The sequence below is a fragment of the Diadema setosum genome, chromosome 10 (genome assembly GCF_964275005.1).
Source record: "Diadema setosum chromosome 10, eeDiaSeto1, whole genome shotgun sequence".
In the NCBI taxonomy this organism is placed as follows: domain Eukaryota; kingdom Metazoa; phylum Echinodermata; class Echinoidea; order Diadematoida; family Diadematidae; genus Diadema; species Diadema setosum.
In genome coordinates this window covers 12,721,067-12,737,112 of record NC_092694.1, presented here as the reverse complement: position 1 = coordinate 12,737,112, position 16,046 = coordinate 12,721,067, and the positions used below count along the sequence as shown (strand labels likewise).

At 37.7% G+C, this 16,046-nt stretch overlaps 1 protein-coding gene across 1 annotated transcript in view; it reads left to right on the top strand.

The window, feature by feature from the left end:
- The first annotated feature begins 1,602 nt into the window (after positions 1–1,602).
- The window catches only part of LOC140233755 (uncharacterized), a 75,581-nt gene continuing 61,137 nt past the window's right edge, over positions 1,603–16,046 (top strand). Inside the window, exons 1-4 of the mRNA XM_072313855.1 lie at positions 1,603–1,692; positions 2,406–2,487; positions 3,100–3,261; positions 7,752–7,864. Of these exons, the coding sequence (XP_072169956.1) occupies positions 1,603–1,692; positions 2,406–2,487; positions 3,100–3,261; positions 7,752–7,864 (447 nt within the window). The remainder of the gene's footprint in view (positions 1,693–2,405; positions 2,488–3,099; positions 3,262–7,751; positions 7,865–16,046) is intronic.

The window sequence follows — 16,046 nt, the reverse complement described above, 5'->3', positions numbered from 1 at the left end:
ACCACGCGAAGTGGCTGAGAGGGGCATAACTTTCATAATGACCTTCGAGTCCATGGAGGACTGCTACAAATTTGTAATATACATTGTATTTAAAGATAATATAAAGTTTTGGTACCTCAAAAGTTTCCCTGAATTTCCTTGTCTTAGTTTGTGTTTCAGGTTAAAGTACTTTTCATATAACTAACACTGTGAGACTTACTCGCCCCAAAGTGCTCTCATGTCTTAGTAATCATGCAATTAACTGCGACCAGCAGCCCCATACGCATAGCGACCAGCAGCCCCATATACGCATAGCATAATGGGGCTTCGCATTGTAGCATTCAGGATCATGACAGATTTACAACGTAGTATCGCGGGTAAATATCAACTTAAAATCCAAAAATTTCTTCAATTTGAAGACTTACCAATTAAGTTGAAGTATTGAAAACAGGCTTTGGGCAACGTTTGGTTCTGCCAATAGTCCCTTTCTGTTCGAATTGATGACTGAATGTGACTCGGTCGAGAGGACCTTGGGAGAGCTACATACACTGAATACTACGGCCAGCTCATGCACATCACATGCGCACAAATTTCAAATCCATGAACGGATAAGATGTTTGTGTGCTCTAAATGTTGGTGACTGTTTATAAAAAGTTACATGTAAAGAGAGCTTCAGGAGCACTCCTGAGCCTGTATGGTCTCGAGAGGGGTGCTCCAGGGTATGATTGTCTGTTCATACAGATCTCAGAGGGGGTTGGGAGCAGCGCGCTCCTGGGGGGCATTTCATGAAGTGTTATGTTGGATTTTCTCATTTCTGATAAATACACTCTTATCGGATCAGATGCAAGGATTTCAGTAGCTTAAAACAGTTTATTGGAAAAAAAAAAATGTCTGACAAAACTATTCTTAAAAAGCCCCCTGGAGTGCTATATAATGCCCCTATATAATGCACCTATACACAGGGTAACACATGCACACACACATATTATGTGTCTATGGTGGAAACCGAGGACCTGCTTTACCCATAAGAATTTTACCACATAACCAAGGACCTGTGTGTTACTAAGTAGGACTCTTGCTAATCGAGGACTTACAAACATGTACCCCTACGTGTACATGCAAAAGCATGCAAAAACAGACCGTTTGGAATGGTCTGCATACTGAGGACGTCCTCGGTTCTCTAAGTGTCCTCGTTTTAAATGTAAAGTTCGTATCGGGTATGTGTCCTTGTTTAATTTACACCATGGGTATAAAATGCACACACTCCGCACAAAAAGGGCAGGCGCTGATAGCTTAGGGATGAATGGGTTAACGTATGCCTACCTTGCGTGCCTTGAAAAATTTTATGCGTGTTTCCATGGAAACTATGGGCAATTCAACAACCTGTTATGAGCAGTATGCATTTTCCGTAGATGCATGGCTGATCTTGTCTAATAAGTCCTAGGAAATCTGGATGGTCCGGATGCCGATACCGTCATGGCGGTCCTTTTGTGATTGGGAGTCCCCGAATGAAATCTAATTTCATAACGATGTGACCTTTCTCGAGAGATTTCTGTTCTTATGTATGATGAATAGGCTTGCTTACTAATGTATTCAAATTAATTGATATCTTGAAAGCTATTCATGTCACGAGGACCTGTTGTGGCTCACTGGATAAAGCCACCGATCATCAATCACAATGTCTTCGGTTTGAGTCCCCTGGGTGCAGGGGATGTACCCCTCCACGGGGACCTTTATCCTCATTGAGCAGTCTTTCGGAGTGGGGAGGGGACTCAGAGCCATCGGGCCCTTGGTTGCTTGCTTTTTTAGGCATTCAATACTTCCTTTAGCTGTCATGTAAAACAGAAATAATTTTTTCTCAAATTCTAATCAAATTTTGTTCTCATGAAATTCACATTTCAGCACTTGCTACCCAGTTTGCATCCATCATACAGTAGTAATCATTACCATGTTTGGAAAGCTGTGGGCATGCTTTTAAAAAATGATATACATTATGTTGTGAATATGTCTAAATACCCAATAAAATGGTGAATTCATGTTCACGATGTAATATTTTTGGTCACTGATATTTTGTAATCATATTCATCAGGCGAAGGTATTAGTTCAACAGTAGATGAATGAAATTCATAGGGTTTTTGCTTACTTTGTTTTGATCCAGAATGTATGTGATGGTTGAATTGAATTGAATAGCCAAATTTTTTGAAAGGCTCTATTTATAGTAGGTTGACTTGGTTCCTACTGTTACCATGACATCAGATGAATATTCAGAGCATATTATCATCGCTGTGTTCTGATGGAAGAAAGAGTGAGACTGAGATCATAATCTAGTCACTTTTTCGCCAATGAGAACATGTGGATAATGTTCAATGATTAATTGCATTTTCTTTTCACTTGGACTAAACTCTGTGATTTTATTTGTGTTACAGGACCCAGATATGTTTGCTCACACCAACATGATGGACCATCTGATCAGCATACTCCTGACTGGCAGATTGGGCAAGAGTAAAGGTAAAAAAAAAAAAAAATGTTTTATTGAGATACTATTGGTGTGATTGGAATAGTGTGTTCAGAAAGAAAAGTGACTTCTGAATGCCTCATAATAAATATTTGATATCTCAGTCAATATTATTGTGGAACAAATACATGTAGACTGAGAGTTTGCTTGTTTGTGAATATTTTTGTTTTACCTCTGAATATGATATATAACATGTAGGCCTACAATGTGTATAAAAATGATGTACATTGTACAGTGTACCTTGCATTGTGCACAAAGAAAGGATGGATTGTTCAAACAACAAAGAATTGAAAAAGATGGAATAGCATTGGGGGTATGCGCTTCTCCAAAGGTTTAATTTTTGTAATTTTACGTTGTATCAACTAACATGAAATCAGTTTTGCATGAAAAAAGAAAGTAAAAATGACTTTGTCATTTAAGTATAAAGGCTAATGCAATGCTTCTGTGATTTTATGATGAAAATAATAAATCACCTTTCAGGATACTAGTTATTGATTTTTATGAATTAATCTACATGTACATGTACAGAAAGAATGCTAGTAATCTATTCTTAGTATAACTTACATTCACCTGTTGACATTCTTGACATACTCATTTATTTTTAGAAACTTCATCCTTGTCCAGCCTGGTGACAAGTCACAACTACATGAGTCAGCTGTCGTCAGTTAGCAGGCAAGGCACTTTTCTGGAGATAGGCACCGGGGTCACCAGTCTCTTCATGGCCAAAGAGAATACTCCCAGCATCATCACAGCGCTAATTGTGCCAGGTAAAAAAAAAAATCAACACGAGATCGGTGTAAAAATTACTTTCCTTCAAACTTTGTTTCTATTGTGAGTTCTTACCCTTTTTAATGTTTTGTTTCACTGTGTTCTAGAAAGGTACCACAGGGTAATCATGATGCTCTAGATTTTATTCTCACGTGATCAAAGCCTTTATATTCTGTACATTGTTTTTTGACATAATATGCGATCAATTGAAATGAAAAAGATGTGTTGTTGCAGTTGATTTCTCGCCGAGTCTTGAAACCCTTTGGCCCGAATTCACAAATGTGGTACAAATGAAACCATGGTTTAGACCATGGACAAAAACCATTGAGCGCCAAGTGTCACATGGAATATTTCGTTGACAAAATGACCGTTTCGTAAACGAAATTATCATTTCGTGGACGAAATGTTCATTTAGTTACAAAATGTTGTCATTTCGTTACAAAATGTATCATTTCATCAACGAAATGATTGATTTTGTAATGGAATATTCCATGCGACACTTGGTGCTCCATGGTTTTTGTTCATGGTTTAAACCATGGTTTCATTTGTACCACCTTCGTGAATTCGGGCCATAGTGTGCTTTTGAAAGTGCTGACTGGCACAGAAAGCACTACAGCATTGTACACACTGTCTTTAAGTCCTGACACAGATAGGGTTAAAAAGTTTTACTTTGCCAACCCATCAAAACAAGTAATATTGAGATGATCTCTTGGAGGGAGAACTGCATTTACGAACCACTTGTCCCTGGGATGGAAATTAGAGTTCTCTACTTTCATTGCCTGAGTGCATGTGAATGAAAAAAAAAAACGAGAAATGTAAAATGAGAAATACAGCCATAAGATAAAGTGAAGTGGCCAGATTTCTTCTATTTAATGAGCATCAAAGGTGCATAGACATACACTGTAAGCGTTTGTATTTTTTGATGTCTTTTGTTGTTAGAGATTTTCTTATAGCAAGTCGACTGATACCTGTGAAATTAACAACTTGCAAAGGTATTGCCTCCCATCATTCAAATGTACATGTACTCTATATCGTCTCCAAGGTTGGAAGTCATCAACCTTTCTCTCAAAAAGGGATGACATCTTGATTAACTTCACATGTGTGGCTGTGCTTCTCGTTCATGAATTAAACTATGCATGAATTGTCTTAAAGTCCCAGTTGATGAAAATATTGGGCTTGTGAAATATAGTAGGGCTCACACAATTATCAAAATATACATTTGTCTACTGCTTGAGTACAAACCTGGGTTTTATTTTGTGCTTGGTTATTGTCCGTATTGTCCTACATGTAGTGTGGGGGCACACCACGGATAATTTTCTATCTAGGTGTCATTGAGGCAATGAGGGCAGGTGATCCTTAATCAGCACAGAATAGTAATTTCTTTTTTTGACAGTTTTTTTAATTAAAGTTTTATCCTTTTTTTGTGTGGTTGATGTACCTCTTACAAGGCATATGTGTGACCATACATCACAAAACCAACAAAAAGTCACATTCCCTTGATTTTACTTGAAGACTGAAGAAAGGTGAAATGGGTCAACCAAGTCAATCTTGATTTTTTTTTTTTCTGAAAGAGCTAATTTCTCCATTATAACAGATCATGAAATAAATGGGAAGTTGTGTTTTCAGCAGTTTTTTGACAACCCTTTTTTTAAGAGTAGTGTGATCAGATATGTCCTAGATGCCCCTTTTTATTTCTTGAAAATCCTAAGTTGCACATGCATCAGTAACCACATTTACAACTACTAACAGCGCAATTTTTAAAATCGCGATATTTTGTTTCCACTGTTTACAATTGTGCAAAAGCTTGCGAAGTTTGAGCTTCATGAAACATCACAATTTTTTTGGTCGGTAGTGCGCATGTGTAATTTATCTCTTTTCAACACGGTAGATGAGTGGAAGCACGCATTATTCGTATTCAATGCAGTGCAGTCTATTTTGCTCACAGTTGGCTGGTTGGAACATTGAGCCAGGGCTTTTTATCAGTACAATGCACACATAAATTTGTGTTTTTCTATTAAAGAGTGTAAGCCTACGGTAAAACTATATAGCTTGCTATATTTGATCACATACGTTGTAGGTGTGTAAAACTTCAGCTAAGTATGGGAAAGCTGATGAAAGCAGCATTCAGGAGGATCATGAAATTCGCCGATATGACGAAAGTGATAAGCAGGCTCATTTTTTAGGACTGGTATTTTATCAGGCAACAGCAAGAACTCACCATTGTTTTACCAACACTTTTTACGTACTCTTGTATTCCACAAAGTCAACGTATGATATACCGAGAGCAGTATGGGCACTCCCAAAATGAATGCATTTCTGGGAGAACATTATTTTGTTAAGTCGTAATGGGGTGATAATATGTGGTTGGAGATCTTCAGGTTTGCTACTAGTTTTCATGTACTAGTTTCATCAGGGAGGTGAGAGACCACGAGGCGACGATCGGCTGTTTACCTGTACAGCATGTACCGTGTACTCTGGCCAGTGGCGGACGTACTCAACACGTTCCAAAGAGGGATCGGGAGCGCGCGTAAACTCCCGGTGCAATCCGATACCGAAAGTCACGTGATGAAAAATCGCGATATTTCTGTAGCTTGCATTTACACACTTGCTAAACTTTGCCTCAAACATCACAAAAGTTTTAAAAAATCGCACTCCGGCTGGTGATTTTTCTGGTGATGTTTCGAGGGCGTTTGGGTGTAGTTGCTTAGCAACTTGCATCCAAATGTCTCGATTTTAGAAAAATCCTGATTTTTCCAAGCAAGTGTAATCCCCTTACTTTCAACTCAAATGACTTTTGAAAGAATAAGGCTACTGCTTTGAAAGTTGGCGATAATCATGGACAACATGTGTCAATAGAGCATGCTCAGTTTCAGCTTAATCTGATAATCTCTTCATCGTTGTTGCTCTAGTGGGTCACATTTTTTTTGTTGGTCCCATCCATCACACAGCTGGCATGGCTTGTAAAGATTATCTAGTACTTGAATAGACCCTGTACTTCAGAGCCCCTTCTCTCAGTTCCTGCTTTTCCAGAGTATGTGCTTTCTTTCCAATATCAAGATAGGTTAGGAGAGTCCATTTGAATTGAGTTATACATCATTTTAAAGCTTAGAGTCTGCTCTTTTGGAATCTGCCCTTAACTGAAAATCCATGTCAGGCGACTTTTTGTTGGTTTTGTGATGCAGGGTCACATCGTATCAGGGCAATTACCCCCCCCCCCCCCCCACCCCCCGTTAAATACTGGTTAGTGGTAAGGTTAGAGTAAAGATTAGGGTTAGGAGTTTGGGTTAGGGTTAGGATTAGGTGTGTTCAGGATTAGGATTAGGATTAGGGCCAGGGGAAGGGTCTGGGGTAATTGCCCAGGGGGTAATTGCCCTAGACCTGGGTCACATAACTCCCAGTCTGACCTGAAAAACTGCATCAGGTAGCATTTTGAATACTAAGATACAAAAAACAACAAAAAACAACAACAACAACAAATAAGCAGATAACTCAAATGCAAGATGCAGACACACACACACACACACACACACACACACACACCAAAAAGAAAGTCCAAAGCAGAGCAAAAGAAAGCAAAACAAAGTAAAAGAAAAACGGTGTAGAGAAAAGGGATAGATGATGGAAGGACCTCTGCTGAGAAGGTTCAGGAGAGATGAGATTGTAAAGGGATGTTAAAGTTTTGGTTGAGATGGGGCTTCATTTTCCTTTTGTGAGATAATGAGAAACTACTTCTGAAATATGAAAGAGCATACAGTTCTATGAGGAATTCAGAGTTTATTTGATGAAAATCAGTTTTGAAATGGCAGAGATAACAAAGCAATTCAAATAATAGATGGGACCCCACTTTTATCAGGACCACTTTGTTTTTGGATATCTCAATCATTTCAAAACCAGTTTTCATCATATAAGCTTTCCATTCTTTTAAGAATTGTATGCTCTTAATGTATTTCATAAGTAGTTTCTCATTCAAATTCATGAAATTCTTCTGTCGAGATATTTTCATTGCAACTGATTGACAAATTGCCCTACATCGACGTAAATAAGCACTGAACGTCGATGTAGGGCAATTTGTCAACCAGTAGTTTCTCATTATCTCACGAAAAAGATAAAAAGATAAAGCCCCATCTCAACGTAAACTATACTATCCCTTTAATTAAGTGATGGTGCTCAGTAGAAACGCAGTTGGTGGATCTAGACAGAGGCTCATGATTAATCACCCAGTCTGGCATCTATGAAAACTAGAATGCAGCTATGTTTAAGCAATCGCTATTTTGCTGACCTGGTGTTCCATCCAGTAAATTCCCGAATCTGGAAGTCAGTGACCCCATGCTTCTAGATTCTTTTGCTGTAACTGTTAATGGATAAAAAGGGAAAAAATAATGTACTGAATAGGCCATTCATGTCACCTCATACAATTCATGTTTTGTGGTAGTTTTCTATCTTTATTCTTTTTTTTTCTTTTTCATTTTCGGTGATTGATTCTGTACAGACACAGCCGCCGAAGCTTTTACAGACTTGTCCGCCATGCACAATGTGTTCGTCGGGACTGTGGCCCCCGCTGGGATTGCCCCATTGCTCAAGTCCCTTCAAGAAGATCCAGAGGTATGGCTATTGCATGCAGACCTACCAAGTCTCATGCCTACGGCAAACAACTTGATTACAAAACATCCTGCCCTGGGCAAGTTTTTTTTTTTCAATTCCAATTGGGGGTGGTATTTCGATATGTAATAATTACCATAAAAGTAACCATGCATGATTTTTATTTCCCTACAACATTACTATCCAGCAGCTTGTACATGTTTCATCACAGCATGCCTTTCAAAATAAATGTGTGAAAATGGCGCTTAACTTGTTTTATAATCAAACTTTATATATATCCAGAGTTGTTGCTATATTTGGCAAGGAGAAGGTCATCTATCTGGTGGTCAGAAACAAAGTTTTTTTAGAAAAAAAAAAGATTCTCAATGGGGGGGGGGGGGTCCACTCCAACCCCCACGCTTTCGGATACTTTCAATTGCTAAATTGCATTTTCTCACTCCCAGCCAGTTGAGAAACTTGGCATCTCACATCTACTGCATCTTACTTACGGTTCCCTTCACATTTGATTAATCCTTCCACCTGTATCATCAATGTGACATTTGCTTGTATCAGTTTTAATAGTCTTAGACCGAGACCTTTTTTTTTCTCCTATTGTGTAAGTTTGCATGCATTATATTTAACTCATGACATGTTTACTGTGATTATATATGAAGTGTCTACATTTAATCAATGGTGAAAATCTGCGCTAGGGATGAAGAAGAAGTGAAAATGTAAGCAATATCACTTGGCATATCAGAGGGAAAGGTCTTTTTGCTTTAAACGCTGTGGATTTTATTGATAAGACACTGTCAAAATTTTGAAGAAATAAAAGAATGTACAGCATGGATGAGAGGCTAGGAAGATGTTCTCTCCAGTGTTCCTTTTTTTTTTATGCCTCCGTTTTTTTTATATATTGCGGAGAAGAGGAACAACTTATAAATGGCATTTATAAAGTGCCTCCAGTGGTTTGAAACATGACCACAGCTTTATATATATTCTGAAATGAATATTACACTGTTTGCAGAGATTTGATTCAGCTTGATGGTTGACTCAACAATAGCTGTCAGTGTTTATCATCTTTCCCTGTGTTTCAATACTGACTATCAAAATGTGTTTGTGAAGGCCTTTTTGGATCACGTTTCTCGGGGTTTGCATTAAATAGCATCTCTATCGCGAGTCGAGAGAAAGGCCTTGTCACTGTGCAACTCCATTGTGCTACTTGACTGAGGCGCAGTGATCATGTAGTTGGCATGGGTAGGTCTGAGCTATTTACATTTCAAAACAACTTTGCGTTTATCTTCTCCACAGAAACGCATTCTGGCTCAAATGCATTTGCGATCATACTTTTTTTTCAGCATCTCAGAAAGGCATTTCTAAGCCCACAATTAGAGCAGCCTTGCATTAATCATCTGCCCAAATCTCCCTGAAAGTTATTTTTAAACCTTAATTCCACACCAAAAGTGAGTTGATAAATGCACCCATGATGTGGAGAAATAACACCCTTAGTTCTTGATGCTATTGTTCACAAAGAGGACCTCAAAACGGGGTCAAAGTGCATGTGGTTGTACTCCTGCTACTCAAAACAGCCACCAACACCTGACACCCTATCACAATAGTGCAAGCATCCGTAACAAAACCGTCATGTGAGAGGGAAAATGTCAATGACCTCCATAGTGACTAAAGCCCTTCTACCAATCCTGAGCTGTTAAAGGCAGTAACCTTCAAGCAGTAGCAGGAAATTAAAGCTACTATTTAACATTGGAAACAGTGAATAAAAAAAAATGTTTGAATTATCACATTTGGTGCATATGTATAGAAAAACACCCAACCCACAACACAAAATTGTTACAAATGAAGGAGATATCACTAATTTTCTCAATTAACCATGAAATGTAGACAGTTTATTCTAGAAAAAGAAATGATAAAACTATTGTTCACATTGTGTATTTGCTATACTTCACATTGATTATACTGATTATGATAATTTTTATATAAGTTGTTTCTATTAAAAAGACATTTTAGAACTATTTTGAAACACGGGAGCTGTTTTGTTTTTTTTCATCTGCAAATGGCAAGCAGTGGCTTTAAAGGGATCGTAAAGTTTTGGTTGAGACCTAATTTCAGGTTTCTAACATTTTTTTTTTGGTGATATAATGAGAAATCTCTTATGAAATATGAAAGAGCATGTAATTCCATGAGGAATTCAATGTCTATTTGATGAAAATTGGTTTTGAAATGGCTGAGATATCCAAAACAAAGCGATTCTAATAAAGTGTGGGACCCACATTTTATCACGATCGCTTTGTTTTACTTTGTTTTTGGATGTTTCAGTCATTCCAAACCCGATTTTCATCAAATTAACTTCGAATTCCTCTTAAAATGGTATGCTCTGTACTATTTCATGAGTGTTTTCTTGGTATCTCGCAAAAAATTTAAAACCCAGTTCTCATCTCCACCAATACTGTACCATCTTTTTAAGCAGTACCCTGTAGTAGGGACTGATAGGCCACTTGCCCACAACAGTAAACTGGTTTTACTAATCTATTCAGATTAATCCACAAAGTACCCAGTATATATTTCTATATACATGTCTGAGGACTACAAGCTTGTTGATATCTTTAATCAAGTTTACATGTGAAGAGCTTCATTGCAAAAAAGTACTAACTCCATTCTTGTCAATTTGAGATATTTGGGATAAATCCTAAAAAACAAGGGAAATGAAAAAATGGGATATCTTTTATCATAACTTCAAGAATACTGTATAACAAGTTTTTAATGCAACAAGTGATATCATTAGAAAGGTTTCGTTTTGCTGTGTCTTATGATGGACTTATTTTGAATTTAAAATGTCTAAAAAATGACACTTAACCCATTTTGTGGTCAAACTCTTTATGTGTTGGTTGTTGCTATGTCTGGCAAGCCTTGGTCATTTACCTGGCAGTCAGAAACCTTGTTTCTTAGAAAGCTAATCACAAAATTTGAAGAGTCGGTCTGTCTGCATTAAAAAACAAAAAAAAAAGTTTTTAAAAATGTTGTATACATGTAATACTCTTTTAATGCATGATTGACAACAGTGCAACATCAACATCGTTTAGGTGTATTACGTTGAAATCTTCCATGTTTTTCAGTAAGTTCCCACGACCCTTCCCAATACCCATTATATGCTCCGACCTTATGCCCTGCATTCAGTAACTGTGCCATGCTTTTTTCTCTAACATTGTGTGCCATTGTGCTGATCAACCAAGTGAAGCAAGCTTCCAAAATGTGCAATTTCGCAACCAAAGCACAAAGGGAGTTAGAATAGAACATTGTCAGACATGATAACGGGATGATCAACCATGAATAGAATATCAGATGTGCAGTGGTTGCTACTTATCGTGATCCTGACATCATTTGGCCACTTTTAGTAGCTCTTATCGCAGCCTTCGCAGGTTTTTGTTTTGTTTTCACTAGGTTTATAATAACTTTTTCCCCATGAAGGAACCATTTCATTGCTATAGGCATCCACATGTCCTTAGCCATAGCATTCTATTTTTTTTTTCATTTTTTTTTTTAGAAGTAGTTTTCTTCAGCATGTAGTTATTTTCTTTTTCCTACCCTATGCAAGAGGAAAACAAAACTTGACATGCATTATTTATGAAACTTTTCATAGGTGTGTTGAGCATGCAAGTGGTGAGCAGTTTTAGAAAGTATATATACAGTGATATCACAAGCCATACATTTTATAGTCCCAGGCTCTTAATTGAACTCAAAGTTTTGTATTCGCTTTGGTCAGAGAAATAGTTGTTATATGCAGATCTTGACCACAGATACATGTATGACTTTCAATATTTGAGATGATGTGTAAAGCAAGCATACGATGTAATTTATTGGTCTTCATTCGTGCAATGACAGATTTTGCAATTGGTTTATAAAGATACAGACCAAGAGACTCTATTTCACTCGGGGTTCACCTTGTTGAAGCGAGTGTCTCATATACAGGGTAATCTTTTACCTTGTGCAATAGGTCTATGTCTTGCGCCATACACGTAGCTCTCGTGACTAGTTTCCATTTGTATACTGATACAATTGAATGGGTCCGGAGGTCATTCACATTTGCCGTATTGCTTTTTTTCCCCCTTATCCCAATTGTAGCTTGAATGCAGTATATTTCCTCGTTTCTTCTTCTTCTTCTTCTTCTTTTATTTCACCCTTCTGTTTATGTAGGCCTATTTCTCCGGCCAGATCCAATAATATTCACTCGATTTCGGCGAGCCACAAGCAATTTTCATTAAATGTCAGCTGATGCAGACTTGAAACCATTGGTGATTTGATCTCTTGTCAGCTGCCAGCTGACACAACTACTGCTGTTACTGGTGGTCTCACAGCAATATCAGACTACATGTAGTCTTGGTCAAGTCTCCAGTTAGACTTTAAAGGGATTTTTTTCGTATTTGTTGAGACCTAACATCAGGTTTTTGATGAGAGAATGAGAAACCTCATATGAAATATGAAAGAGGATGTAATTCCAAGGGGGATTCAACGTTTTATCTGACAAAATTGGTTTTGAAATGGCCGAGATATCCAAAGAAGAACAATCCCAATGAAAGGTGGGACCATGAAGCTTGTAGCTTCATGGTGGGACCCACCTTTTATTACGATTGATTTGTTTTACTTTGTTTTTGGATGTCCCAGCCATTCCAAAACTGATTTTCACAAAAAAAAAAACTTTTAATTCCTGTGGGAATGTTATGCTCTGTACTATTTTGTATTAAAGTGGTTTCATGGTATCTTGCAAAAAGTTAGAAGTCTAATCCTCATCTCAACCAATACTATATCATCCCTTTAAATGACATAGGAGTACTCCATGTCCAAGTTATAGAGAGTAAAATCAGAGACGCTGAATGATGGAAGTTTTAGCAAATCTGATGTCAGGTGAGAAAAATAAGGAATATTATATTAAATTGTTGTACATGCTTTCAATTAAAATAGCAATACTGGTAGCAGCCACGTACGCAATGAGAAGAAGGTGAATTCAATTCTAATACATAAAACAGTATAAAAAAAAAGTGTTTTGTGGATACTTTAGCAGAGTCAACGTCTGTATCCTTAATTATCACCACTGGTGAGATATTGCAACTCAACTCTTCACTTGAATGATACATTTTTTTCTTTTGATCTGAAAGAAATATTTGATCACCTCATTTGCGTTGCTCGTATGGTCATCACCAGTCTCACCGTTTTGAGGATGGAACGTGAAGTTTTGTGTCTTGCTTGATTAAGCACGTCTTCCTTATCATAAAATGTCTTTTAATCTGGAATGGCCCTGTATGGTCTGGACATTGAAAGATACACTACTGCTATGAAGTAACTTAATGCACCATACCAGTAGAGCATTAAGTTACTTCATAGTGGTAGTGTACTGTATAACTATGGTAGGACTGTAATTGTGATAGATTTGAAGTTTGATGTCAAAGGTTGGTGTTGAATGTGAAACCATGCCAAATTTATCATGGGTTGGAGTGGCTCCTGATACTATGGCGGATATAACCCTTTTAAGATTGCTTGCCATAATTCCATTGCTTTGTATAATAAATATGTTGATAGGGGAACTAATGGTATTCAATGACTATCATTGGTTGCAGATCTTATGGTGATGGTGGTGGGGGGGGGGGGGGAGTTGACTCAACCAAGTGAAAATAAAACCTTTGTGATAAATTTCCTTTTGGTGTGTACAGGCTCCAGTTGTATAACATCTTGAAAGTCTTTACCATCCCACTCCTGCATGATAGAGCACTGGCTTTGGTGTGCATCCTTGCCCCCAGCAAAATTTTTGCATTTCCAATTGGTGGTATTACATATACACTGTAATAAAGATAAACCATGCCTGATTTTTATTTCCCCACAACATTGAGCGGTTTCACACGGTCAAAAATTCGTCATTTGAATGATGATTCCAGTGAAAAATAATTCTAATGACGAATTTTTAGCACGTGTGGAAGCAAATTAGAATCACGAATGCTAATCACAATCACGAATTCAAATTCTAGTCCAGAGGTGAATTCCAGTGAAGTTTCACTCAAATTACGGTGCGAAATTTGCGTGTGTAATGCTTGACCTCCAAAACATCTTTTGAGGGGCGGAGCTTACGTGACCTTTCAAGCACTTCCGTAGATAATACGCGCTATAGAACCTCGTTGTTTTGATTGACAAGTCACCAAGGATTACGTAACGCCTTCGCTCGAGAATTCGAATTCTAATCACAGTTTTCGAGCGAGCGTGTGTAAGGTCTGATAATTCTAAAGACGAATTGCAATCATCATTACAATGATGATTCAAGTTACGAATTTTCTCTCGTGTGTAACCGATCATTGATATCCAGCTCCATGTGTTCCATCTGCATACATACACCCACAGGGAGGCATGAATACAAGATATTGTTATACCTGGCTGTACTGTGCAATATTTGGTACCTTTATTCTATGAATTCAGGTCTATGGTGTGTGGTTTAGATGCAAAGGAATGAAGGGGTATTCAGATGCTCTCATGCGAGTCTTCCTGCTTCTATTTTGAGAGTGACAAACTGTTAGAGCGGGCTGTCATAAGTGTCGACTGATCCCTCTTGTCTTTTGGGGAAATTAATGGTGCGTTTATTTAAAAAATTTCTGAGGCAGAATCACGATCATAAATGTATTTGAGGCAGTTACAGGTGATAGATGAATGTAGTTATGTTTTCTAATGTGTTTAGAAATACTGATTTGAAACTCCATTCAAAGGGCGTTTTGAAATGCGTTTGAGACCACAATCGCGTTCTTGAGAGTAGAAATGCAATGCTGTTTTGAAACACATACATGTAGGCCCTATGTCTGATATTTCTGAGCTGCCAAGGACACCTTCCATGCAGTATACAACCTGCGGGTTACAACACGGACCTCAGTTGACCTCTGCTTCTTTTAAATCTTGGGTTGAACTGCGCAAAGCAGCTGCCCAGTGACAACACTCGAATTGCGATTTGATGATGGGTTGATAAACGCGGCACCTCGAGAGTTGTGTCTCAAACCACGCACATTTGCAAACACCATTCCAAACACATTTTGAAACATATAGGGGTCTCATATCACCAGAATGAGACTTCCTTCAGCAAAGCTGTAGGTCCTTTATATGATCTTTTTTTTTTTCTTGTACACAGAAGTGATACATGAAGAATATTATTGCACAAATGAAAGGGAACACTGCAAATATTAATGTTAGAAATTGATTTATTTCACCTGTATGATTTTGATAATGTGTGTTTTTTATATATCCCTGTAACATTTACATCTGAACAAGTGGTTTGATAGTTCGGCACAATTAAGAGAATATTTCAAACATCTTTTGGTGTCTCTTTTTAAACAATCTTGATTTGCTCTCATATCACGCAAATAAGTACGAGCTATTTCTCGACTGCGATCAAATTTGAAATGTAAATTGCACTCATGAACAAGCTAATCAATAAGTCAATAAGTCCTGCTTGATGGCAGGGGGAAATCAATTGTGATCATGCAGTGGGGAGCAGTGGTGGGACAGTGGTAATTGGTATTTAACATGAGAAAGCTTGTCATTAAAATGAGTTTTGGTGGGCCCAGGTTACAGTGTGTGAATAGCAAGCCAGCCAGGTACATGTATGCTGTGAATTTTAAAGACGCTGGTTAAATCAACTTTGTGATGGCTCCAAATTGAAAATCGTGGCCCTTTGCTGATGGGGTCTTGTAATGATGATGTTCAAAGGGACGAAGAAGCTCCCAAGCACAAAGAATGCATGAGCATTTTGAAAAACATGCTGTCATATTTATTAGGATATCTATAAAACAGATACAGTATTTCTATATGCTTGTAAAATATAAAAAAACACCAAATTGTGTATTCTATTGAATATTATACAGTGTACTTCCTTCTACAAAATTCTAGTATTGTGTTCAGCCATTGAGTCACAGCTTTTCTATCTTTGTAAAGCATTTGATGGTAATTTTCAGATAGTGATTATTTTCCTTTTGTTTGCTTTTGTTTTAAACTTCATTGTCTTAGAATATCAAGGACACTGGTAGCTTCCAGAACCATAGCATAGCTCAGACGTTCTGCCGTCATTGTGCACGAGACATCACATTTCTGTCCTTTTCTCTGTTAAATATCTCTTTCAATGGATTTTCTCAGCTCTGTACCTATCTTGTCTCTTCTGCTGGATGCTCCA